The sequence below is a fragment of the Cucumis melo genome, chromosome 2, assembly GCF_025177605.1.
Source record: "Cucumis melo cultivar AY chromosome 2, USDA_Cmelo_AY_1.0, whole genome shotgun sequence".
NCBI classification, from domain to species: Eukaryota; Viridiplantae; Streptophyta; class Magnoliopsida; order Cucurbitales; family Cucurbitaceae; genus Cucumis; species Cucumis melo.
In genome coordinates, this window is record NC_066858.1 from 2,535,298 (window position 1) to 2,562,019 (window position 26,722).

The 26,722-nt window shown below is 33.4% G+C and overlaps 5 protein-coding genes across 6 annotated transcripts; 2 read left to right on the top strand and 3 right to left on the bottom strand.

The window, feature by feature from the left end:
• Positions 1-218: 218 nt before the first annotated feature.
• Positions 219-1,244, bottom strand: LOC127148157 (probable glucan endo-1,3-beta-glucosidase BG4). The gene has a single exon (XM_051081177.1). It carries the CDS (start codon positions 1,242-1,244, stop codon positions 219-221), a length of 1,026 nt encoding a protein of 341 aa, XP_050937134.1.
• An 8,813-nt stretch (positions 1,245-10,057) lies between these two features.
• On the top strand, positions 10,058-11,882 carry LOC103492364 (auxin-binding protein ABP19a-like). Its single transcript, XM_008452695.3, has 2 exons — positions 10,058-10,360; positions 11,158-11,882. Exons 1-2 carry the CDS (start codon positions 10,168-10,170, stop codon positions 11,610-11,612), a joined length of 648 nt encoding a protein of 215 aa, XP_008450917.1. The 5' UTR covers positions 10,058-10,167; the 3' UTR covers positions 11,613-11,882.
• A 2,704-nt stretch (positions 11,883-14,586) lies between these two features.
• On the top strand, positions 14,587-19,119 carry LOC103492366 (uncharacterized). Its single transcript, XM_008452697.3, has 6 exons — positions 14,587-16,430; positions 16,873-17,306; positions 17,411-17,572; positions 18,178-18,253; positions 18,441-18,596; positions 18,741-19,119. Exons 1-6 carry the CDS (start codon positions 14,772-14,774, stop codon positions 18,879-18,881), a joined length of 2,628 nt encoding a protein of 875 aa, XP_008450919.1. The 5' UTR covers positions 14,587-14,771; the 3' UTR covers positions 18,882-19,119.
• On the bottom strand, positions 19,054-21,344 carry LOC103492365 (uncharacterized). Of its 2 annotated transcripts, none has more exons than XM_008452696.2 (9): positions 20,954-21,344; positions 20,570-20,783; positions 20,411-20,463; positions 20,101-20,137; positions 19,927-19,992; positions 19,736-19,840; positions 19,495-19,645; positions 19,345-19,421; positions 19,054-19,245 (listed from the first exon to the last, which is right to left on the bottom strand). In XM_008452696.2, exons 1-9 carry the CDS (start codon positions 21,061-21,063, stop codon positions 19,159-19,161), a joined length of 900 nt encoding a protein of 299 aa, XP_008450918.1. In that variant the 5' UTR covers positions 21,064-21,344; the 3' UTR covers positions 19,054-19,158. The 2 variants fall into 2 exon arrangements, with proteins under 2 accessions (XP_008450918.1, XP_050937321.1); XM_051081364.1 differs by having other exon boundaries at positions 20,570-20,793.
• Positions 21,345-23,639: 2,295 nt separating this feature from the next.
• Positions 23,640-26,266, bottom strand: LOC103492367 (uncharacterized). Its single transcript, XM_008452698.3, has 4 exons — positions 25,796-26,266; positions 24,489-24,641; positions 24,113-24,288; positions 23,640-24,022 (listed from the first exon to the last, which is right to left on the bottom strand). The coding sequence occupies exons 1-4, from the start codon at positions 25,925-25,927 to the stop codon at positions 23,920-23,922; spliced, it is 564 nt and encodes a 187-aa protein (XP_008450920.1). The 5' UTR covers positions 25,928-26,266; the 3' UTR covers positions 23,640-23,919.
• Between the last annotated feature and the right edge of the window lie 456 nt (positions 26,267-26,722).

Here is a 26,722-nt window from a genome sequence, read left to right on the forward strand (position 1 = left end):
TTATGTATGTGGAACAAATGCAATAAAGTTAGTCATTTTTTCTTTTTCTTCGTTCAAAATCGAGTACTAAATATAAATTTGAAAAAAAATGTCATTTACATAAATATAAATTTGTTTGGTTTGGTTTTGATTGAGCTTTTGAATAAAGAACCGTTCCGAACCAATACGTTTTTATTTTCTCCAAATACAAATCTCGATAAATAGGTGTGGAATTTATATTAAAACACAGGCGAATAAATAGGTGTGGAATCAACATTGAACATACCATAAAATCGTGACTCCCCTTCAGGTTTTTCATTCTCGTTGAATAAACTTTTGATGAATCCTTCAATATAAATATTTGGCTTCATTGGTGTCCCCTTCCCAGAGCTAATATGATTCTTAAAGTTTATATTGTATGTAGCTGCAAGCTTTGGGCTTGCACCATCATTCCCACCGTTGGTCGGCCACCCTGTTTCCCCAATTGCAATGGCGACATGTCCGACACTTGCCTTATCGATTGCGGCATAGAAAGCATCCACCACTTCATCAAACAGATTGTTATAACTTAAGTTCCCATCAATTCGTATTGGGGGATTTTGTTCTAATTGGGGAGTGAATGTTGCATAACCCAAACTTATATTATTATAAGCATATGCTTCATAGGGATTTAAACTAAGCATCAAAGGCGACCCTTGTCCCCATAAGAACTGAAGGATTCCTCTCATGTTCTCAAAAACGTTTGGGTCAAAAGCGCCACTAGAGGGAGGGGCTTTAACCCCCAAAGCGGATAATCCAACCAACGTGGTGATTTTCACTTGTCCGAGGAAACGACGATTGAGGAGATCTTGAAGGGATTTCATGACAGGCAATATGCTGTCGTCTAGTCCAGGTACGGCCTTGTCACCAACAACGATGTAGTTGATGGTTAAATCGTCGATGAATGGTGCAATGTAGTTGGCAAACCACTCCTCCACTGCCGTGTGATTGGTCGCCATGTTTGTTATCAACCCGTTCGATACGCCAAAAGAGACTTCGATATTCGTGCCACGAAACGATTCGATAACATCGAGATTTGGTTCATCAATCCGAATGCGACGAATGTTGTATTTTTCACAGAGTTGCATCACCTTCCATGGTGTTGGGAGGTTGTTACTCTCAAGTCCATAATATGCACCAAGAAGAACGTTGTATGCTCCGAGGACAATGGATGACATGTCTACCATGAACAATAGAGCAATCACATGGGAATTATGCTTTGCCATTTTTTTTCTGATGTGATGATTGATTGAAAGTTCAATTTTTGTATATAAGAGATTATGGAGGCATGTTTATTTGTAAACTTTCTGGGCAAAAAATTTAGATAACTACCATTTTCGTTTGTTGCATGCATATTATGAATGAGGTGAATTTACTGCAAAATAATAATAATAATAATAATTTATTTCTTTTTTAGCAAATATCAATTTGAACTATTAACTTTTCCGTCATATCATTTAATATCTATATACTTACAATTGTATCAATTTAGAGTTTTTTCTTTCTATTTTTTATTGGAGGGTTTTAGTGGATACAATTATAAATGTTAAAGATTTGGATCGATACAAATATAAAAGCTTAGGAACCAATTTGATATAAATATTAATTTGAGGTTATATACAATTATTAGTTTAAGATTTAAATAGATACCATTAAGAAATTCGAGTTTAAATTGATTTTTTTTTTTAATTTCTTTTCATCATTTAACAATATCTTTAACTAATTGTTAGCACCCCGTCAATTTTCTCCCCTCGATAATAACAATATAATAAGCATATATGTTTTCTACAAAATTGGAGTATTTTTGTATGAAAATGGGAATGATTTTAACTATTAGATTTTTTTTAAAAGAAAATTGTTTGTATTCCATTGGAAAGTAATTTTGATTTATTTAGAACATTGAATTTTGTTTCTTAGTCACTTATGTCGTTTTATGTATATAAAAACAAGGAAAATTTTCATAAATATAAGGTAAAATATTTACAGCTTGTAACAAATCACAAGAAGTTAGCCATTTTTTAAATATTTGATGTTTTTTTTTCATTATTTGATTCATGATCATGTATCAAATATAAATATAAAAGATCTATTTTTTTCAAAATATTATTTGATTGTTTAAGATCCTGTAATAAATATAAAAGACTTGAAAAAAAACGTCGTAGCCAAATCTAAAGGATCGTGTACAAAAAGTAGTCAAATTTAAACAATTGTGTACAAAGAATCTTAGAAAAATTGTTTAGATTGTGATAGTCAAATCTAAACGATCACCAAAATAATCTTTAAAAAAATCGTTTAGTCAAATCTAAACAATCTTATACCAAAGAATTTTGAAAAAATAAACGATATAAACAAATCTAAAGGATCGTGCATCAAAAGAATCTTGAAAAAAATCGTTTAGCTAGATCTAAACGATCATGTACTAAATCTTAAAAGAAAAATCATTCATATTTGGCTAAAGAAATCTAAACGATCAAATCTAAATGAATTGTTCAATATAATAAATATTTGGTCGCTTTGCTGTATTTTTTAAAAGATCCTTACAAGAATTAATCAACAATACTTCCTTTTTAGTTGAATATTTACAAATAATATTTCATTTAGTTTGAAGGTGTCATAAATTATAACAAAAATATTTAAATAATAATTTTAAATACTCAATTTGGATTCACTTTTCTTATTTTATTATATCTACCTTTTATTGTCAAAGAAAATTTAAGTTGGGTGTAATTTGGAATCCAAGGCTATACTTAGACATAAAATAAAAATAGAAACAAAATCAAGAAAATAGCAAGGTTTAGGTAAAGAATAGTGAGTTATGCTCAAATCCTAAATTAAAATGGACATAAGATGTTCTAGGGGAGATAGATTATTAGTTCATTTCAATTTTCAAATTAATGTGTGTTCAGGCATCCATGTCCCATGTCCCATGTCCCATGTATGTCTGATCCAAAAAGGAAAAACTTTTCGATTGAGATATAGATTCACGATATAGATACGATCTAATACGATTAGTTAATTCATGAAAAACAAGATACAAATATATATGTCAAATTAATAGAATAAATCAATTTAATCCTTCAACGATAAAGGAAGTTGAGTTTAGAGAAGGATGTTGATGAATAACTTTACACGAAGAAGAACAATGATTTTAGGGTACATTTCTTTTAATTTTTTAATTTGTTTAAATATTTATTTTTCATTTGGTTCGCTAGTAACTAATTATAATATTTTTATGAAATTAAGTGAACGTACCATGTGATTCATCCCAAATAGATATAAAAAAAATTGATTGGCATATCCCTTTACATATGTGGAAGGGATAATACATGTATTTGATTTTTTTTTAAAGTTAGATACTTCATTTCATGTATTCGTCACCTTATGAACATATATATTAATATCAAATATGTATTTGATAATAATTATTTGCACCGTGGAATATTTGTACTTCATAGTTGAACAACCAAAGCGACGTTATGTTGCATCTAGCAAACCTAGCAAGAGTAGTGTGGTGGACTAAAATCGATGGTGTAGATTGCACCGAGGAGTGGAGGTCGACGCTAAGCGCATCACTAAAGACTAAGCGATGGGGACAATTAGAAGATAATTAATATATCTTAGTAATGGTCATTGATTTGGCCTAAAAATATCTTTTCCGCTCCATCACCCAAGAATCAACTTGTTGTGGCACTTCAATGGAGGTACGCTTAGTAGGAAGAAAGCCTGCAACATAAAAGTATGTTAATAATAGGCCGAGTCGTGGATCTCACTCTTTTTAAGATGTTTCGCGACTCTATTCTAATGCAATTAATAGATTTCACATGTCCCATCGTCTCTAGGATAAAACAACCTCTAATCTCGTGGATATGAACTACACTTGGAACAATACTGGAATCCCACTCAATAGATACTTGTATTCTAAAACGAACTAAAGACTAATATAATGGGAGAAAAAAAGAATGGAAGTTGAGAGAGGTAGTAGAGATTAGAGCCGAGAGATAGTAGAGATTGAGAGGTGGAGAGAATTTTTGTTATTGTGTTTAAAATGAGAGGTGGGATGGTATTTGTATAGTAGATGAGGGAGCTTGCAACAGTCAATTAATTTATCACAAAAGATGTCCACCCGTTAGTCCTTTTATGTCAGCCAAAAGTGTAACTGTGTTCAACAGTTTTGAGCGGTTCACGATATTAATTCACATCAGTTGCTACAGCAATGTAGGAATGCCAACTTGGAATAAAATAATAATATAAAACTTTCTTTCTCAAAATTTTCATTTAATATAACTAAAGACTCAAAAGATGAGGAGATAGTTGAGGGAGACTCGTGATCTTTGATTACAAAGAAATTAACGAAAATCTAGGACAAAATAGAAAGATATCCTGAAAATTAATGGGGAGAAAGGATTTGATCTCGAGGCACAAATATAACTTGTAGAACCGATTCTTAATTAATGATTAGAGGTGATCAACGATGGTTAGCAGTCGATTTTCCGATCAAACCGACTCTGACCGACCATAAGTGGTATGGAAATGGCCAAACCAACCCAGACCCGACATTCCCATCAAAATCGATTGATCAAGTTTTCAATAGTTTTGGTTGGTTTTCTATTTTTTTTCCTCCCTCTCCCACTTTTTGCTAGTTAATCAATAAAAACATACAAATTAGATTGTAAGTATACTACCAAAATAAAATCATTCCCAATTTTGGTAGTAAATAAATAATATGTGACATATTTTTTAAATATATTAAATGAATTTAACAAGATTAATAAATCGAAAATTTTCAAAAAGTAAATAAATAAAAATTAATAAAATTAATTGCAAATTCACTTCACCCTAAAAATAAATTTACTTATATATAGAGAGAATAAACATTAAAGAAATAAAAGAGTTCGGTTGGTAGGTCGAGTCTCGCCCTTTCAAACAAAACTAACTTACATTTAATTTAGTCGATTTTTTTTACAATAAAACATTGTCCCTTCCCTCTGACCGACCGACTTTAGTTCGTTCTGTAAGATCCGTAGTTAAGATACACTACAAGAAATCGAGATTTTTCCGACGTCGAAAAACGTCGGGGGAAGTGAAAAATATGTCGGGAAAGGATCTCTCGACGCAGTCCTTGGCGTCGGAACAAACGTCGGGGAAAGTAAGTCGGGATAGGCTTTCCCGACGCGTGTTGTCACGCGTCGGGAAAGCCTCTCCCGACGCCGTCTTTCTCAATGCAAACCACGACGTCGGAAAAGCCTCGTTTTCTTTTCCGATGCCATGTACTGCGTCGGGAAAGCCTCCCCCGATAGGTTTTACCGTGCAGCTTGTTAAGGAACCATTTTGTCGACACTATACTGAAAGCTCGAGAAAAGCACTTGAAAAGGTTCGTTAAACTTGAGATTTTTCATGTTTGTCCAATGTTAGGCCAACCCTATGATGCACAGACGCACACATATTCATTCAATGAAAGTTGTTTCAATAAAAAAAATATTCATTTAAGATATATTTGTTTTGAAAGTCATTGACTGATTTAGCTACAGGGTGACAAACGGGATCCTGAAAAAGTGAGAATAGAGAGAGAAGAACTTGAAAGATAGAAAAGAGAAGGTTGGCGGCGAGCTACGGACGGAGGAAGGCTGAAGCTGAAGTTGCAGTCGCGACGATGGACGGCGACGACGGACGGCAATGAAGATGGAAGGGACGACGGCGAGCTACGAACAGCGACGGTTTCTCTCTTCTCCGAACCCTTTCCCTTTCGTTTTCAGTTCTGTGTAAAACAGAAACAAAATAAATAAGTAGGGGATCTCCCGACGCCGTAAGTGTGCGTCGGGAAAACCTAGGCCTTGGGAATACCCCTTATTTCCCACGTGAGGCTTTTCCCGACGCACTCCTTATGGTGTCGGGAAAACCGAGGCCTTTTCCGACGCACTACTTGCCTTTCCCGACACACACTTATGGCGTCGGGAAAACCTAGGCCTTTCCCGACGCCCTACTTGCCTTTCCCGACACACACTTACGGCGTCGGGAAAACCCCTTATTTCCCGACGTCTTGTACCCGATGCATGAATTGTGCGTCGGAAAAACCTCTTATTCCCGACGTCTTACTTTGTGCGTCGAGAATAGCTTTTTCTCCCGACGTCTTACTTTATGCGTCGGGAGAACCTCTTATTTCCGATGTCTTTTATGGCGACGTCTTTTTTGGCGTCGGGAAAAGTCCGATTTCTTGTAGTGATAAGAAGTAAAAATTTGACTAAGTATTCTGGAACACGCATTCTGGGGTGATCTAAGAGGTTGGTTACTCTGCGACAAAGGTTATTCGACAAGACTTTTGAAAGGTTAGGCGATTAGAGTTGTTTGCGAAATGGAACTTGGCGAGAAGAATTAAGGAAACTTCTCAGAAATTTCCTAAATTTACTTAATGGACCACGTGTAATGTTTAAGTTAATGATTAAGTTAAATCTACAAGTGTACCATTAAAAAGCCGGAGATAGCAATTTACCAAGAGTTTAAAGATGACTAAGCTCGTTTAAACAGTAATATAAATAGAGGATGAGATCAAAATTTTAAGGATTATCGTAAGAAAAAGGATAAGTGTTTTCAACAAAATTGGGATATTTTTGTATGAAAATGGGAATGATTTTAACTATTAGAATTTCTAAAAAAATTTAAAAAAAAATTGTTTGTATTCCATTGGATAGTAATTCTGATTTTTTTAAAACATGTTATTTTGTTTCTTGGTCACTTATGTCCTTTTATGCATATAAACATAAGGAAAATCTTCATAAATATAACAAACCAATTAAACATTGACGGCTCGTGTAACAAAGTTCGAAGTTAAACATTTTAAAAATACTTCAGGTTTGTCCTTTTCTTTTATCATCTTTCTTTCCTTCTTCATTTGCGATTTGATTTTTTTCTTCTTTCTATAGTCTTTCATCTTTTCCTTTTACTGTTTTTTTTAAACTGTTATTTGGTTGTTCAAGATTGTGTACTAAATATAAAAGACTTGAAAAAAGCGTCGTTTAGGTTTGGGTAGCAACGATGGTGTATAAAAAAAATAAACGATCATGTAACAACAAAAGAATCTTTACAAAATCGTTTAGCCAAATCTAAACGATCGTGTACCAAAGAATCTTAAAAAAATAAACCGTGTAAACAAATCTAAATGATCATTTAACAAAAAAATCTTAAAAAAATCGTTTTACCCATATTTAAACGATAAACGATCAAATCTAAACATTTAAATCTAATTGATAGTGTAACTAAATCTAAACGATCGTGTACCGAGAATGTTGAAAAAATAAATCGTTTAGATTTATCCAAATCTAAATGATCGTATACCAAACAATAGCCAAATCGTATCTAAACTATCCTATACCAAATATATTACGCACGTTGTTGACATTTTTAATATTTTCCATTGTAGGCATGCGGGTTTTAGTTCTATCAATTCAGTTAATTAATAACAAAGTGTATATATATTTTGAATAATATTATAAATGCACTCAAAGATGAAAAATATTTGAGTGCATCTCAGGTTGTATTCATTTCATATAGCTCACTCAAGTGTTTAATATTACAAGTTGTAACACACACATGGGAAACTTTTCTTTTATACATATACATATATTTTTCCTTAATTTCTTTCCCTTTGTGGTTGAAGGTCGAGACATACAGAAATCGAGTTGCACCTAAATATTACTCCTTAAGAGGTATGAACAATCGTCAATATATCCTAACGGAGAAAAACCAATGTCAATCATCACCACCGCAATAGACAAGTAAAACTTTCGAAGTAGATTAGATCAAGTCTATCACACAAGCACGTACGATGTATCATTTCATACCTACTTGACTAATGGAAAGAGTAAATCGTGTATCTTATAAAGATTGTGAATCGGGGATAATATTATAAATGCATATCCCCGCAAGATGCATGATATTTCTCTGGCTTCACTATTATTCTTGAGTCAAATTAATCCGACCAATTCTTTACTCATATCTACAAAAGTATCATATTCTCTCTTGTTCACATTATAGGTTTGCCTTCGTAAATTTTTGTGAACCTCACATTTTTTGGAATTTATGTCTTAAAACTCATAGTTTGTAAATTAATCATATTTCAATAAAATGGTTATTGATGAATTATTAGTAAAATAGAATACTATAATCTTAAATCCAATAAATAACTAAGGTCTCGAGGCTATCTTATAGACTTAAACTTCTTGTAGAGACATAAATATGGATTAAGTTCGAGTTCATAATTAACCTTATACAATCTATAATATTCTATTTTAGTTAACATTTTTATATGTCAAGTGTAAAAATACCTTTTTATTTCCCTCCTTTCATCTCCCCAAGAAAACCTTCAATCTCTCCAACTCCACGCGTTTCGACCGTCAATCAATCCTCTCCATCTCCACCGGCTGACCACACAAAGACTTCACCCTATTTATAAAAGTACATTGACGTGACACACAATAAATTGAGGCAGTGTGAAAATGTTCTATATACGATAGTATCGAAAACCTTTTTATTTAAACCTTAGAACCGTTCTGAAATATACACTCTACTGTAGATTAACTGTATATTTTATAAAGATAGTAAGAACCATCTAGCTAGACCCAAGAAAAACAAAGAAAGTAAATATTAATGATGTGAGGACAAAAGATAAATCATCCAAATTTAAGCACATCCAATGGGAGGCAGTAAAACAAAGTAACCAATCAGATAGGGAACCTTTCTCCTCCACTCAAAGCTTTGCAATGACTTCAAATTCAAATGAGATGATTGGGTGTTGCCAAATACAGAGAGCTAGCTGTTATTATGTCTTCTTTCGCCCCTTCCACAATTCTATCTCCTTTTCCTTACCTTCCTCATGTGACTATGAAATTGGACCCACTTTGGATTTTCTCTTTTCCAAAATCTTTTGGGGTCTTTTTTTCCAATCTCTCTGCTGGATAAAATTCACTATTTTTAACCCTTTAAACAGATATCTCCATTTACGTTTTCTCGAAATTATTCGAAGAGACAGTTTTGCGTTGTTAGATGTATGCATCAAATAATGTAAATAAAACCCACGAATTCATATCTATTAAGTATTTAGGAATACGTGTATTTATGAGAGCAGCACTAAAATCTATCAGTAAGTTATAAGGTTTTGAATCTTGATAACTTTAATTTATCCAAGTATCTATTGAAATGAAACTTATATTTTATGGTAAATATACTAAGACTTTGTTTGGAGAGCAAATATAGCTTCTAAAATAATCGACATTGATAACTAATCAACCCTAATTAACCAGGAAGTTGTTTTTCAATACAACGATTATGGAGATGAAAGAATCGAACTTCCCACTTTTAAGATGGAAAAAAGTAAAGGTCATGTCAACTACAATTGAACTAAACTCACATTAGCTTGTTACTGAAGTTGGTTAATTTTACAAGAATCTACTTTTAAAAGTCGATAGGGAATATGTTAATTAAGAAATTGATTTTAACAACTTTATTACATCAATAATTCATATAAAATTACACCGCATGATATTCTTATGGTAATCACTTTTAGCTCTCTAAAAACAACTTTTCCAAACACATCCCTAATTATTTTTACGGATAAAACCACATTTTATATATATAAAAAAAAAAAAAAGAATAAATAAAATGTTCTTTCCCCTTAACTAATCCCAATCCTTTTTTTAGTCAATCATTAAATTTGTAGACTTAATTATTATAATCATGAAAGCTGAACATTCTCTGAAAAATTGAGTACTTTATCTGAAATATTTCTTGAATATTGCAAGAAAGGTAAATTTGAGTTTTTATTGGTAAAAAAAGAGAGAGATATTTTTGGGTGTAAGATATTTTTCCCCTCCTTTAAATGATTTTGACAGCATACAAAAAGAAACTTTTTGTTGTCTTTTCAATGGAAAATCAGAGGGCATTCACATGCTTCACAGCTCAATTTTTTGTCCAAATCTTAACCACACCCCTTTCAACTTCACACAAAATGTTGCATGAGAATGGGATACCCTATTGCCATTGTTATCCTTATAATTTTACATACCCTCTCTTTACTTACTTGCTTCTATATAAATCCCCTCTCCAACCCCTAATTTGCTTCAACTAAACACATACTCAGATTACTATTATTATATATTTATGGCTAAGAAGATGATGGTTCTTCCTCTTTTCTTCGCCTTCTCCTTCCTTGCAGCCTCCCTTTCCGACGCTCTTGTTCAAGACTTTTGCGTCGCCGACCTCAAGTCTCCTGATACCCCTTCTGGCTTCCCTTGCAAGAAGGCATCCCTTGTCACAGAAAAAGACTTTGTTTATTCGGGTCTTGGTGTTGCTGGTAATTATTAATGTTAAACTATATGTTTATATATCAAAGCTACAAACTTAAATAATTTGGAATAATATAGGTAATATTATATGCAATGTATACTTTATCATTTATTCATATTCTAATCTTTTGTTTTGTTTTTTCTTTTTTTATTTAGTCATGAGATTGAGAATTGACAAATGGTGAACAATTAGTCAACGACATCAAAAAAAAAAAAAAAAAAAAAATTGTTTGAGAGTGATTATTATATAAGATATTTTTAAGTCAAAATTCAGAAGTGCTTTTGGTAACAAATCCAAAAGTTCCTAAAAAGTACTTTTCAACTAATTTCTAGAAAAAGCAATTGGCTAAAAGGGCTTTTATGCCTTTTGTCAAAAGGTATTTTTAAGATCTCTTTCCAAAGTACTAGATATGATAGTTGTGCAAAAGAGAATACCGAACAGAAAATAGCAAAGGGTGAGTATGGTAAACAAAAAAAATCGACTGAATTGAAGATTTTAAAAATTTCAAAGATTTAAACAGATTGATCGACCGACTAACCGTTGATTTGTACTCTTTTATGGTTGGAGTCAATTTGAACATTTACTAAACCGATTATAGTCGATTCGAGGTCAGTTTAGTCGAAAAATTAATCTAACTCCAACCTCAAAAGCATATTCCAAATTGAGAAGAGGGAAATGATACTAAAGTAGGTAAGAACTTTGACCACATTGATGTAATGTTAAACTCCTATTTAGTTCAGATATTTTAACTAATAAATATACTAAATACTGTTTTTAATCATTTATTCATATTCTTTTTAACAGGTAACACTTCAAACCTCATTAAGGCTGCAGTGACTCCCGCCTTCACTGCCCAATTCCCGGGTGTGAATGGCCTTGGAATCTCTCTAGCTCGCCTCGACATAGCAGTAGGCGGAGTGATACCAATGCACACTCACCCTGCCGGATCCGAAATTCTGCTCGTGGTCGAAGGCACGATCTGTGCCGGGTTTGTTTCGTCGGCGAATACTGTATACTTCAAAACATTGAACAAAGGTGACATTATGGTATTCCCTCAAGGACTGCTGCACTTTCAAATAAACTCTGGCAAAAACACTGCTCTTGGGTTTGTCAGCTTCAGTAGCCCTAACCCTGGGCTACAAATTTTGGATTTCGCCTTGTTTGGCAATGAGTTGCCAACTGATATCGTCGCAAAAACAACATTCTTGGATGCTGTTACTATCAAGAAGTTGAAGGGTGTTTTGGGTGGAAGTGGCTAAGAGATTTTAAGAATGAGATCATTGGTTTTTTTTAGAGTTTGGTTTTTCTTGTTAAGGTTGTTTTATGTGTGTTTGTTCGTGTAATTTGGGGGTATGTGTTTGTAGTTTTTTGAGTTTTGAAAGGTTAACTGTCCACTCAATCATCATATCATGTGTGTGGTGATTGTATGATGTGTATGGTGTAGTTTCTAAGGTTATATTATCCATTCAAGTTTTCTTACCCTATTTTTTTTAGAATAAGATAAGTAACAAGTAATTTCGTTTGTTCAATTTTAATTTCTGCCTCTTAATTTATTTAAAACAAAGTACACATTTCATGTATGATTTCCTGACTTAAATGTTAGTTTTTTTTTTTAATTAACATTTACATGCATATATATGCGTTGGAGGTATCGACAAATTGCTAATAAAGGAAGCCAAAAAAACAAGGGCAAAATTGCTTGTATTATTTTAATAGTTTATAATATGAAACCGACCAATCATCAAATTATTAATTAGATTTTATTCAATAATTACTTTGATGTAATTTTAATATTTTTATTTTTATTTTTCCTTGTCATGACGTTTTAAGTAGGTGTAATGTTGTCCTTTTATGTATTAAGATTTTTATTGGGGGCTATTTAAACTATGAATCATATCTACATTTCTGCTTGTTTGTCCAGTTTAGCAAGAGGGCTTCTTGAATTTACGATTCTTATTTTGAGTTACACACCAGGTAGGATTGATCATTCTATCTTTGTGTGGAATTTTTGTTCTTGGTAGAATTTTGTTCTTGTCTAAGATATTTGATCTTAAGCACAATCCGTATTTTAACCTGAATCTTAAAGTGGAAATCAAATTGATTTGGGGTTTTTAGTGATCGGGAATTAAGGTTTTTGTTCTCAAAAGGGTTTCTTATTCTAATTGCTAAGGATTTTATATAAGTTTACCTACTATCGAGTTAGAAATTTTAGAATTATTTTGAAGATCGACCAACATCCAATAAATTTACAAATTTAGAAGGAAGATATAGGTAATTTAACTTCAAAACTTCCCGTTTATAATGAGTGAAATATTTAGGTTAATTTTCATAAATATAACAAAACATCAAAATATTTATGATCGTGTAACAAAATCAAAAAGTCTAAGAAGCCAGCCATCTTTTTAAATATTCAGGTTTCTCGTTACTTTCCATCTTATTATTTCTTCTCTTCTTCTACCATTTTTCTTTTCCTTTCTATCTTCTTTCTCCTCTTCTTCTCTAATTTTTCCTTTATATTTTTTTGAAATCATGATCTTTATTTTCAATTCATCATAGATTTTGTATTAGTTTTTTTCAAAGTGTTATTCGGTTGAAGACCATGTACCAAATATAAATGATTTTGAAGAAAAATAGTTGGGATATTGGTACACTCATATTTCATACCAAATATAAAAGATCTTTGGGTACAATTTAGCTTACCCAAATCTAAACAATGGCGAACCAAATATAGGAATAATCTACCAAATATAAAAATATTAAAAAAAGATTGTTGAAAAAAATAGTTGGGTCATGTAACCCAATCAAAATAAATATAAAAGAATCTTGTTGAAAAAAAAAAAATCTTATTATAGCCAAATCTAAAAATATTGGTACACTATTTTATGTAGTCAAATCTAGGTCGTGTGTACCTAATATAAAAATAATTGAAAAAAAATTGTTGAGATATTTATTTGGTACAAACTTGAAAAAAAATGGTTGGCACACGTTTAGATTTGGGTACTCGTCCTATACCAAAAATATATTAGGCTTGGAGGCTTGGTCAATTAATCACGTGTTAACTGAGTCACGTCATTTTTTATACTTTTCATTGTAGGCTTGGGGGCTCTTTTTTTTTAAAAAAAATTATTCATAAATATTTTGACGGTTTGTTATATTTTTGAAAAAGTTTCCAAATATTTATTTATTTATTTTACAATACTTGGGCGGAGAAATTAAGCATTTGACGATGGCATTGATAATACAAAGCCTTTTGATTATAGTTAGAGGAAGTTAACAATAAGCTTGGTTTGGTTCAAATGTGTTTTAACTTATCATATTTCAACTACTTAATGTAATATATAAGAAACATTGGGAGAGTATTTGATCTCTAACATCTAAGTCATTTAAGATCAAAAGGAATGGAATGAGAAATAATAGTTTAAATTAAATTTTAACTACATATATAATTAACAAAATTTATTTACCAAATAATTATCCTTTTTGTCTCCTTTTTCAAAAAGAGAAAGGAGTGCAATTTGGTCGATTTCACCGCGTCCACCCAATACGACGGAGCTTTGAAAAGGGTCTTGAAAATTAACGAAATTACAATCGCTACCGCGCGTGCCGCCGGCGAGAATACCGAACTCTGCCATTGCGAAGACGGCGGCGATAATTCGGCCTCAAGTTTTCTTATTGGAGTATTCCGCCATTATGGTGGCGGATAAAGGATAATCGCCGCCGATGCTGAAGCCGAGCCAGAATTGGAAGAAACAGAGTGTGGTGATGACGGGCCGAAGGATTATGCCGGAAGTTATGGATGGTCAACTTGTTGCATTCATGAGAGGAGGATGGGGCTACTTTTTCATTCATTTTAGGGTTTTTTTAAAACTAAATGGCATCAAAATTGTCCAGAAGTCTGCCTTTAAAATGAGATCCCAATAATCTTTTAACCTCCCAAATTTTGTCCTATTTTTCTTTTGTAATTTTCCAATAGCAATAGCTTAAATTCAATCCAACATAGGTGTAATTCAACTCGGCATAAGCATATATTTCAATTAATTAATCTAAGGTATTAACTCTGATCAAACGGTCAAAAATCGTTGAGCGGAAGGTTTGAAATTCATTGGAGAAGAAGGAAGCCAATTTCGGGTCAAATTTTGGGTTATTAGTATAAATTTTCCACTTATATAAAACTTTATTTAAAACAAAAAAAAAAAAAAAAGGTCAAAATATGACGTGGACGACGAGATAGAGGCGTTTGGCGGGAAAGCGCAACTGTCCCGAAAGAAGCGTGAAGGAGAAGCTTCTAGTCTTCTTCCTAATACAAAAAACCTAACCAAGAAAACCACTTCTCCGTCGCTCCGATTTTCTCCGGCGCCACTGCCGCTTACAGTATTTTGATCACTAATTCTTCCTCCTCCGCCACACTATTCTTCTTTATGACGGTTCTCAGGTCTCGTGAGGTTATCTCTCCGCCGCCCACTCCCAAATCCCTAAAATCCCCTTCCGATACTTCCCACCATTCCTCTACGCCTTCTCAACATCATGAAATCCAACCCCTTCACTCTCCTACCTATCCTTCCCCTGTTTCCACTGCGCTTTCCTCCGATGGCCTGTCCAGTCCTGGAGTTTCTCGGAGGCGGAGTTTCCGACTTGCTGCCAAAGGGCTTAGTCCTGAGCATTGTGATGTTGATCGCGTTCGTGATAATTCCCCTGGAACGTTGATGGAATCGGAAATGATTGATAATCGAGACTTGGGTCTGGCCTCGGATGGTAAGTTGGTGGCACGTTCAATTTGTGATGAACTTGAGGGTTTTGGGGTTAATGAGGGGACCGAGGGCTTGGATGAATTTACAGGGTCGAAGAGCGACGAGGTTAATGTAAATGGTAAGAGAAAATTGAACCCCACTATGGATTCGCCTGCTGGGGAATGGGTTGATGAAAGTTCTTGGAGGAAAGAGTGTCTCAGTTTACGTTGGGGGAAGAGAAAGACGATGAAACAAGGGACTCGTTTAAAGGGTAGGGACAATGTTGCAATTGATCCGAATGGAATTGGAGGAATTTTGATGAAAGAGCTAAATGAAGAGTGCTCTAGAATTGAAGAGAATGATTGTACTAATAGTAGGAATAGATTCAGCCGAAAAGAAAAGGGAAAATGGATTGTTGATGACCGAAATTCAAATAGAAACGATACGGCTGTATTACATTCTGAGCCAAACGATGAGTTAAGTGATAATCTAGTTAAGCATCAAAATTATCGGTTTGTTCGTGACAGACTGAAGGGAGTAGTAATTGAAGAAAATACAACAAATTTGTCTGGTGCAAGTTACTATGATGGAGGGGATATGGATGCTAATGGCCACACAGCAATTGAAGGAGATGCTTCGGAACACAATGTTGAAGGGAGATTGATTGCAGAAGCTCTATTGTCTTTATCTGCAGATTTTATGATGGATTCAAACTCGAGATATAAAGATATTTCCATAGAAGGTGAGACTTCCGGCCCTGCACATCTGGTACATGATGGCCCTCAGAGCAATGATAGACAAGAGATGGAGTCTAGTTCGGAAGAGATAGCTCCTTTTGATTTGTACTTAAGAAGAAGAACAGCTATTGGGTTTGCTCGTTATAATGGGGGAAATGACGGATCGCAGAATGTTGAGGCTGAAAGTGAAGATGATATTAAAGATTGGCCCGGACCATTCTCTACTGCAATGAAGATTGCCAGTGACCGAGCTAATGGTGTACGAGTACGAGTTACAAAATCTTTAGAGGAGAATGACCCTGCACCAGTTAAATGGATCCCTAAAAAGAGAGCGTGTTGTAGACGGTCCCAGTCTTTGCCTCCCTCGTTGGGAGATTTGTGCGTAAGGGTTCTTGCTGAAAATGCTGATGCAATTTCTTCATTGGATTTTGTTCCAGATACCTTCAGGCATAAGCTTAGTCGGCTACTCTGTGATTCTCGAAAAATGGACAGTCGTTTTCTGAATCTTCTTCTCTGTGGTTCCCCAACTGAAGTCTGTATAAGGGACTGCTCTTGGCTGAGTGAAGAGGAGTTTGTGCAATCTTTTCAAGGGTGTGACACTAGTAAATTAATCGTACGTATAGTTTTCAGCATTAAATTAATTAATGACCCAACCTTAAAAATTCTAATGAAAGAACTATAAATTTTGCTGCCTTTTTTCCATTATTTTACATGTGGCAATTAATCACGAGACAGAGAACATGATGTATATACTGCTGCATTGGGGAAAATTCTGCTTCCTAGTATCTTATCTTGGAAGAGAAAACCTCTCTTCGCCACTCTTTAGTTTTTTTCAAAAAAGTAAACTTGAATATTTAATCGTATATATGGTGTTCTTCTTCCTGCCAGTCAGTTGGACTTGGAAACTTGTGTTATGGAGGAATGGAATTTGTTTTTTAATACTATCTCCGTTTCTTTGGCTGAATCATGCACGGCTTAAACTTGCGGCTTATTGCGTAGTTCTTGTTCTTGCATTCTATTTCATGTAAATGACATGTCCTGTTTCTTTGAACCAGGCACTCCAGCTTTACCAATGTGGACGTAGTATCTTTGATATTGTTCTATTATCTACGTTAGCTCGGTCATCAAATAGCTTACCTGCCCTTAAGTCATTGTCCCTAACTGGTGCATGTTCTCTTTCTGATGTTGGTGTCGCTGCACTTGTATGTTCTGCTCCTGCATTGCAGTCTCTAAATCTGAGCCAGTGCTCCTTTCTCACCTTCTCAAGTATAGACTCTATAGCCAATTCTTTGGGATCAACTCTGAGGGAGTTGTATTTGGATGATTGCCTAAAAATCGATCCAATGCTAATGCTTCCTGCAATGAATAAGCTTCAACATTTGGAAGTGCTATCATTAGCTGGAATGGAAGATGTTTGTGACAAGTTCATTCAAGAATTCCTGACAGCTGGGGGACGTAATCTGAAGGAACTCATTTTAACCGATTGTGTGTATGTTCCTTGGACATATATCTCTATGAATTACTGTTATCAATACCGTTATGTTACGTCATTTTGTTTTTATCTTTGAACACGGCTTTCTTTATTGGGTGCAGGAAATTGACCAATAAATCCATAAAAGCCATCTCAGAAACTTGCTCTGCCCTACGTGCTATAGACCTTATGAATCTGTCAAAGCTAACGGATTATGCTTTATGCTGTCTTGCAAGTGGTTGCCAGGCTCTTCAAAAGTTAAAGCTTTCCCGAAATCTATTCAGGTTCTAGCTAGAGTTCTCTTAAGATACTTAGTTCTTCACTGCTTTCATTTCTTGTGAGTTCAGAAGAAGTCAACCTCACCATATTGATATTATTTTGGTGCTACAGTAATTGGTTAGATTAAAACAATCCTTCCACTTTTGCTCTTCTAGCAATTTATAACAGTTGTTGTGTCAATTTATCTGTTTGTTCTGACATTTCCTATTTCTCATGAAACTAATTTGGAATTATAACCCAGAAACTAAATATAACCTTTAATATGCTACGATCCTTGCTCTATAAGATGGTTATTGACGGGAAGTATTGTTTAAAGGTTTTTCACTGTCGCATTTTTAAAGTGTTACAGAGAAGATTACAAATAAATTGTGTGTTACTTCCAATCAGTAAGTGTTATTTACATAGTAACTTTCTAATGTTTGGTTCAGTCTGAGTTTAGATGTATATGGGAAGCAAATTGTTTCGGTTTGAGTTTAGTTAAGACGAGTATCAGAAAGTAAACAATATCTAGAACAATTCCCATTCAAAAGTGTTTCACTGTGCATGAGGTGTTAGAACTTAACATCTTCATTATTTGGCTGATCAATTCTATATCGTTTGTTCTTGACAGTGATGAGGCTGTTGCTGCATTTGTGGAGATGTCAAGAGAGAATTTAAAAGAACTTTCACTGAACAGTGTCAAGAAGGTGCATATTTACCTCCTTTTCTCTAATTTGCATTGTTCTTTTTCCTGGAACGAACAGATATAGCCGAGCAAATCAAGCCTAGAATGCCCCTCCCTTTGCTGGGTCATTCTTGATCAATTTAGACTAGAACCAATGGTTTTAAGTTGAGTTAATGGAAGATGTTGGCTTTCCTTGTTGGTTTGTGCAGGTTAGCCGCTGCACTGCAATTTCGCTTGCCTGTTTCTGTAAGAATTTGGTTAGTCTCGACGTATCTTGGTGTCGAAAACTGACTGATGAGGCGCTAGGCTTGATTGTTGATAATTGCCCATCTCTAAGAGAGCTCAAACTCTTTGGATGTACTCAGGTATGTTTCTTTGTTTGAACCCTCCACTTGTGCTAGGTTTTACAACATGAAGAAGAAAGTGATTGGTTGTCCTTTTTTTTCCTCTTAGCACCGGGAATTTCTAAAGCTGCTACATAACATTTAAGACGTGACTTGGTTTAACAGGTAACAGATGTATTTCTCGATGGGCACTCAAATCCAAATTTAGAGATCATTGGACTGAAGCTGACTCCGGTTTGGCAAATCGAGCCTCACATCCCTTGCGAAGGTTCAAGTTATCGTTCATCTGTGCCATCTTCGAGTTAATTTCGATGGATTGGTTTTAGCTCGAATCATTTTGGTGCTCTTCATATTCAATCCAGTAGTGATCAGTGCAAGCATTTTTTGTTTTTTGTTACTGAACGCTTGGCTATGAACTGTAAATGCTAGTTAGTCCTTTTTTTGTAGAAACATTGTATATAGAGGCATTACACAAGAATGGTAGAATTGACTTTTACTTTCACACAACAAATTTTATTGCGCTCATACTTTTTGTGAGTTTCAATTGTCGATACAAGGACCTTTTATAAAATGAATATCAACATCAATGTGCATTGTTTAGCTTCTCTGTGTTAAGACATAGAAGGTAAGTTTGTTCTTCTACCAACTGTGAACTTGCTATTTCGACCACCTGAAAATTGTAATATATGTCTATGTGTGAGCTCCACGAAGTGAAACAGAACGAAACGGAGGAGATGAAGGAGCTTTAAATCCGGGAAGAAGGTGTTACCTCGAAGCCTATCTTTTGGTACAATGCTTGGGCGGGTGTGTTGTTTCTATGTACATGGACGTATACCTGTTTGATACCTGCTATAAAAATCTTATTAGAAACCATATATGCAAGCATTTGCTATAAATTTCTTCTTTTTTTGAATTATACCCCTGGATTTTGCTGTTAAAACTGCAAACTTCAACATATTGCCAGCAATACCCTGACGACGTGCTGCTTTCAATACACATAGGTTTGAAATGTATGCATATTTATTTGGTATCTCTTTGTTGATGCTGCATACATGACTCTTCTCTCTTTCCTGCGTATCAAAAATGGTTCCTTAGGCAAAGGGAAGAAGGGAGAAAGATGAGAACTAAGTAGATAATAGTAACATAAATTCAGGTTCGACCCCTGGAAAACTTTCGCCATGCATCAAATGCCTCAAGCACAGATCAAGAGTTGCTACTACACTTTTAATCACTGTACGTTTTATATGCTTCTGCTCCTTCCTTACCTGAGAAAGTTCAGAACGGGACTTTAAAGCCAATTCCACCAGCATAATCGTAAAAAGTTCACGATTTCAAAAGGAAATTTTCACACCGTAACAATGCATGTACATGTCTGTCCATATTGCCCACCACATTTCTTTTTTATAGCATTGAACTCCTGCAAACATTCAATGGATACATATATAGAATGTAAGGGTATGAATCAATTCATCTACAGCTCACCATTCTACCAACAAATTAAAACAAATCTACCCATTCTCCCTACCTGTTCTGCAAATTTCCTTTTGAAGCTATCAACATATCTGTGTTAAAGCAGAGCTACAATCAGTTGTATCCATTATCCAATCCATCATCATCTCTCTCACATCTTTCCCTAGAATTCCCATTGTTCTATACATAACTAACTTATAAGCTGTGAACTTTCAAACTATTTGTTATCATCAACAGCTACTTGATTAACTATTCTGTTTAACATTTCATGGAATATGGAGTTATTATAACCTTATCCTTTACAGCTTTTGGTTTCTTCTGCCAACATAAAAAAAGGAGTGGCTGAGAAGATAAGGTTTCTTTACCGGTCATTTTGTCGATTTTCCCAATGACTTTCAGCCCGAAGCCATGCCGCTGTCTACAACAAACAAACATCGCCACTCATTCTTATGGTCCAACGAATATGCTTTTGCGATACTGAGATCAAAGATTTCTTCCAATGTACAAAAGATCAAATCACTTACCCACAATTCTTCATCAATCACAGCCTCCCTTGCTACGAATTGACCAAACTCTAATCTTCTTTGGTGAACCAAATCTTCATCGTCCGGTGGCGGCCGGTCGAACTGTAACCCGTTCGACGCCAATGGTTTCGACTTTGGCTGCAACAGTGGCGTTGAAATCTGAATAGAAACTTCTTCCTTCTTCATCGTTTGATGTGATTTATAATCCATTGTCCTGCATCAAACTCAACAAATTATAAACAAATTTGTTAAAAGAATTCAAAAACAGCGAATAAATAGAAACCTTATCCAATTAAAACAACGACTATAGAAAGGTGAACAAGAAATCGGTGCCGGAATCAAACCGAAGGAAGAGAAGAAAGAACAGAGTCAAAATGAACTTACATATTCCACGAAGCAAAGGCGAAGGTTCTAGGAAATTTGAGATGATTCCGGCATCCATCTTGGACAGATCCCAAGAACTCCGGCCGATAAATTGAGATTGCCGCCGACATTGAAACTAATAACAAATTCTTTACCCTCCGAACAGAACAAAAGAAGAAACCGGAAAGGGCAATAACAATCCCCCTTGTTCTTCACAAAAGAAAATCGTCAGAAAAACAAATTGAAGGTAAAAAGAAGCAAAACACATCGAAAATCAAGGAAGAAGACGATCGGAGATCCCGAATCCGCCCTAACGCCGGCACTGGGCTGCGTTCGCGGTGGAAGACGAAGAAGAATCGGCCTCTTTGGCTCTTCCCTCAATTTTCTTTCTTTTTTTCTATTTCGCGGAATTTCGTTTTCGAAAGTTATTATTATAAGCGATCCTTTCATATTTCGCCACGTGTCGATTTGAGGTGACGTGGCAGAATTGTTTTCTTCGTATTTTATCCATAAAATAAAAAAAAAAAGAAAACTAATTAATTTTACTCTACAAATTTCCCTCTCTATTTTAATTTCAAATCGTTTATTTATTTATTTATTTTTAAGATAATAACTTAGTTACAAAATTTGTACCACCGATCTCGTAGTTATTAATATATACATGTCAATTAAGTTAAGTTCTTTTCAACGATTTGTTTTACTTATGTTTTTCATTTATGAATTTTTATTTAACCAACAAATTTAAGAGGTTATCGAGTTTTAATTTTTTTAATTATGGTATTAATTTTTTCCAACATTTTTTTTATATTTGCCTGGATTGAATCATAAAACTAAAAAAAGAAAAAAAAACAATAAGGTGTTAATATTACATAAATAATAACAATGTTAAATTAGGAAGTGTTTATTTTTAATTTAAGAAATTTTTCTAGCAAAATAAAAAAATAATAATAATAATAATAATTTCTTGATTTTTTTTGTACTAAAAAATATATTCCAGCGTTTTGTTACTTAAAATAATTTATCTTATAATTCTTTCATATATATTATTTTTATCGATATTTTTTAATAAACAACTCTATCATAACCACTGACGGATTTATATAGGACTAATGAGAACACTCTCAATTTTTGTATTTTAATATTTATTTTGAGGTATATTACGATATATATTAAATAATGTTTTATTTTAAATAAATTATGGTTTAGTATAGTGGTTGTCCCCACTCTCACAACTTGTATTGCAAATATTTTTTTAAATTTTTTTAACGTGTTCACTATATAAAATTTATGGATCCGCCACTGTTCATAACATTGAGACCTCAATATCTACGTTAATATTTTTAAAATTTATAAATTTAGAAGATAAATATGGAAGAAAATTTTAAAATAAAATACTTATAGATACCGCAATGTCACTACGTTTCTTTTTATAGTTACAAAAAGTCATTAGTAATCGTATAAATATTTGAAAGACTTGACCAAAACTATAAGACTAGATTGAACCCGAATAGATGTTAGTAACAAAATTGACCATCAAATTTATACTTTTAACATAAAATCAAAAAACCATTTTATTAAAAGCATCTATGAAGTGGAGAGAAAACTATCAATTTCAATTATTTATGGAATAATTAAGATTTAAAAAAAAAAAAACCTTCTACTTTTAGTATTTATTTAATGGAATAATTAAGGTTGAAATGAATATAATAAATGTGTGTATATATATATATATATGAGAGTAGTACAAAACTCCATTATTGTAAGATGAAATATAAAAGTACAATGAATCCATTTAATTTGCTTTTGTGGATAAAACCAGCGATTATAGCTGTTTTTAGGCAGCAGCCATGTGAGTCGACCTTAATACTAATTTGAAATATAATATATATATATATATATATATATATATATATATATATATATATATATATATATATATATATATATATATGTATGTATGTATGTATGTATATGTAATAAAAAATTCTGAAAATATCCACTTGTAACCTAAAGTTTAGGTGACTCTCGGTTACATTTCGATTGGGAAAAGGTTGCATAAAATTTTGATTAAACTTTCATAAAAATTTGATAATTTCTTTTAAGAATCATCGATGTATTTATTTTAATTGTCCATTTTAAGAAAAAAAAAAGGCTTTTGAAAAAGTCTACATATTTGAAAATCTTTATATCAATGATTTTCAAAAGCAAGTGAACTAAAAGGTATAGATTGATGGCCTTAAAAATAATTCAGAGGATTGGCTCAAAATTGTAAGCTTCATGAAATATTGGTCAAATATAAATCGATAAAGTTAAAAGAATTTAAAGCTTAAATTAATACAATTATTAGTTCAAGGTTTTAACTAATACAACTCCTAAAGTTTAAAATTACAAATACGGAGTTGAATAAAGGTTAGCTAGCGTTTGCGATTGGCTTCGCACACCTCTTTACCTTAATAATAATTCAAAAAAACAAGTTTCTCATTTATAGTTTAGTCGGTAGACTTTTTCGATTATGTTTATTTGGTATCTAAGTTTACAATATATATGTGTATGCACACACATTAGAATATTGAAAATATTTACGATAAATATAAATATAAATAGTAGTCTATGTGTGATAGACCAATATATTATTATACATGTAAATATTTTAATTCATTTTGTTATGTTTGACGTATGATGTCCACGCCAACCAACATTAATCATATTATGTATGATGAATTCATTTACTTGGTCGGAACAAATGTGTAACAGAAGTATCCATCTTCCACAAGATTCCTCACCTTGATTGATTTTCAAATTTACAACTAAAATGAACTAAAAAAAACATGAGAAATTAGAAGAGAGAAAGAGAGAGACCTCCAAAATCAACTTGTAAAAGTTGTCATCCTGAGAAAGTAAACTGGCAAATTTTTCATCTTTTAGAAGCTTTGAATTATACAGCTGCTATACTTTTCACCTTCTCAACTTCACAATGGGGGTGATGTTCAAGATTCATCACTGTGTGTGACAATGGCCTCTATTCTATCAAGTGAGGCTTCCAATCTTCCCGAGTTCATGTTAAACAACGGTTCACCAGTGCCTAGGGCCCTGTCGAAAACAACGCAAATATTACGGTAACCAGCTGAGAATTTCTATGACAATCTGAGCTCTAGGGTGATGATGATTTATAGCAATTACCCTGTAATTTCAGGAAGAACATAATCTGCCCTCCATCCGAAGCGGAAATCCAATCCTGGAAACGGGCTAATAGATGACTTGTTTCGTATGCGAGATACACCGTCTCCACCTAAACAAGTGGTTAGCTTCCATTTCCAACCAGTGGCGTGCATCTGAAAATTATGTCCAATACCAACCTGCACTTATATTTTGAGAAACAGAAAACAGAATTGGATGTCATCAACATTACAGATTGAAAACCACACACTTTCTTCTTTTTTAGGTAACACAATGGAGTGTACGAAATCATATATAATCTCCTTTTAGCTATAGTATATGAAGGGCTCTGGCTCTGTTGCCTTATAACAAGTGAGTTAGAAACTTAGAAGTTTAGTACCTGAAGATTTAGAAACTTGGTAACAGGAATCTTTTTGGAAAGAAGACGTATATCTTGACGAATTGGCTCATAGATAAACTTCCAACGCTGGTTCGGATATAATGGCTTCAGAACAAGCTTGGCTTCATATTCATTACATGGAGCATTGTAGAACTGAACCAAACAATCAATGCCAATCCATTAAATCTGAGTACATAAATCGACACAAACCGTGCTAACAAGAGTTTCAAAGAATGTAATAAGCAGGAGTGTATAATCCTCTTATAGTTATAATACAATCTATGATTTCATAGACCTTGATAACCATCAAGTTCCAATGTTGCAAAATGGCCCTTGAATCACACAAATACTCACAATAGCATCGAGAGCTTAACCACAGAAAAATGCTATACAACCTCACAAAGACAAAACTACTAAACTCAACTCATATTTATCATCATCAATACAAGCATAGTCTAGTGGATAAGCTACAGTTAGAATGCCTTGAAACCTATTTTATTTACGATTTTGGTCCTAAGGTTTAGAAGAGTTTGCTATAGATTTAATACTTCTAAATCTACTGGCACATCTAAATCTTTATTATTTAATATTTCTATCAAATAATAATCAAATCTCTCCCTCCACTTATGGAAGTAACTAACACATTTTTAGTAAACCACGTAGATTTTTTTTCTTTGACCGCCGATGTCACAACATATACCAACTGCCATCTTAAAAGTCGATAATTCAATACTCCACCCCTTAATTATTGAACTCTAAAAGAAGAAGGAAACTAATGTTCATCACTCAAATTCTTCACTCAGCTCCAAACGCCAACCAAACTGTAAAAATGACCTTCCTTTAGAAGCAACGAGATGTAGAAGCACGCAAGGAATACATGAGACTCTATCAATTCAACTTGGTATCAATTAGCACCAGTGAACTAACTATTCACTTTTCACTTTCATTTTTCTTTTTGCTTTACAAAGGAAACTGAAACTTCCTAAGTTCATTCTAATTGTCTAAAATTAAATTATCTTGAACCCAGATGTTCAACTAAATTTCTCCAAACAACAAATTAATATGACTGATATGGATGATTGGCATTTCTATACTACTTATACAGCTACTTCCATAAAACAAACTACAGCGAAGCCTTGAAAATGCAGCCCAAAGAAGCAAGAACTACCCACCAAAGCCACAATTAGAAGTATAGATATAAATAATCTTCAAATCATCAGAATTGTGAAAGATAGACCATAATTTGCGGGGGAATTACAATTCAATTTTAATGAAATTCCTAAAACCATCTATAGCTGTAAAAGTACCTCCAAATTGACACCAACTCGAAAGCCCTGCAACTCTTTACGAAACTTCAAGAACAATTCCGAGGGCATCAAATTGATACTACAAAGGTCTTCCCAGGAAGTGGGTTCGTCACCACTTGATCCGGAATCCATAGTTAAGCAATTATAGCTGAAAATTAAACAGAAATCAAGGAAACCGGAACCGTTTTCAGTGAAATTCACCCACCAAAAACCCCTTTAAACCCGGCAAGAAAAAAAGAAAAAAAGATTTGATTTTGAGAGGAAAAGGGAATTGAGAGCCTTGAAACGAAACCAAAAATGGGAAATTCTTGGTTTACGCATAAATGTATAGAACTAGAAGAAGAGCAGCGAGTTGGGGAATGCGATTAAAGGGAGGGGCTGAATTTTGAGTTCTTGTTCAGATAGGAAGGATGAGGAAGTTTTTGTTAACTTTTTATTTTAGAGAAATTTGCATGATAGAAAAGAAAAGAATTTAATAGATTTTTCATTTTTGAAGTTACCGTCTTTCTTTATGAAAATAGTCAAAAAATAATAATAATAATAAAAAATAAATAAATAAAACATTTCACTAAATATTTACATTGACTTCATTGGTTTTAGACTAAACTGAGTATAATGAAATTTGTTTTTTTTTTTTTTTTTTATGGTTTTAGACCTGTGGTTTTGTTTACTCTTTTTATATTTTTTAGTATGGGGTTTTTGTAGTTTAAGGATTATAAATTTAGTTAGGACATTATTTTAGTTTCTACAGTTAAGTTGTTTGTTGAATTTTAGTTGATTTAGTTATTGAAAGTTTTGTTTTTTATTATCATAATGAATTAAATAATAATGATAAATTTTAGGTTAAAATATCATTTTACTCTTAAAGTTTGTTCAATTTTAATTTATGTGATTTTCAATTTTCAATTTTCATCGCGAATTTTCAAT

Bases quoted from the DNA above. Each gene is read 5' to 3' on its own strand.
- LOC127148157 (XM_051081177.1), bottom strand. From the start codon at position 1,244: ATGGCAAAGCATAATTCCCATGTGATTGCTCTATTGTTCATGGTAGAC.
- LOC103492365 (XM_008452696.2), bottom strand. From the start codon at position 21,063: ATGTCGGCGGCAATCTCAATTTATCGGCCGGAGTTCTTGGGATCTGTC. The intron at 20,464-20,569 runs GTAAGTGATTTG...TGTTTGTTGTAG, and splicing joins TGATTGATGAAGAATTGTGG to ACAGCGGCATGGCTTCGGGC. The intron at 19,422-19,494 runs GTATAATTCAAA...TTTTTATAGCAG, and splicing joins TTTAACAGCAAAATCCAGGG to GTATCAAACAGGTATACGTC.
- LOC103492364 (XM_008452695.3), top strand. From the start codon at position 10,168: ATGGCTAAGAAGATGATGGTTCTTCCTCTTTTCTTCGCCTTCTCCTTC. The intron at 10,361-11,157 runs GTAATTATTAAT...TCTTTTTAACAG, and splicing joins TTCGGGTCTTGGTGTTGCTG to GTAACACTTCAAACCTCATT.
- LOC103492367 (XM_008452698.3), bottom strand. From the start codon at position 25,927: ATGGATTCCGGATCAAGTGGTGACGAACCCACTTCCTGGGAAGACCTT. The intron at 24,289-24,488 runs GTACTAAACTTC...ATATAAGTGCAG, and splicing joins CCAAGTTTCTAAATCTTCAG to GTTGGTATTGGACATAATTT. The intron at 24,023-24,112 runs GTAATTGCTATA...TGTTTTCGACAG, and splicing joins GTTCTTCCTGAAATTACAGG to GGCCCTAGGCACTGGTGAAC.
- LOC103492366 (XM_008452697.3), top strand. From the start codon at position 14,772: ATGACGGTTCTCAGGTCTCGTGAGGTTATCTCTCCGCCGCCCACTCCC. The intron at 17,307-17,410 runs GTATGTTCCTTG...TATTGGGTGCAG, and splicing joins CTCATTTTAACCGATTGTGT to GAAATTGACCAATAAATCCA. The intron at 18,597-18,740 runs GTATGTTTCTTT...TTGGTTTAACAG, and splicing joins AACTCTTTGGATGTACTCAG to GTAACAGATGTATTTCTCGA.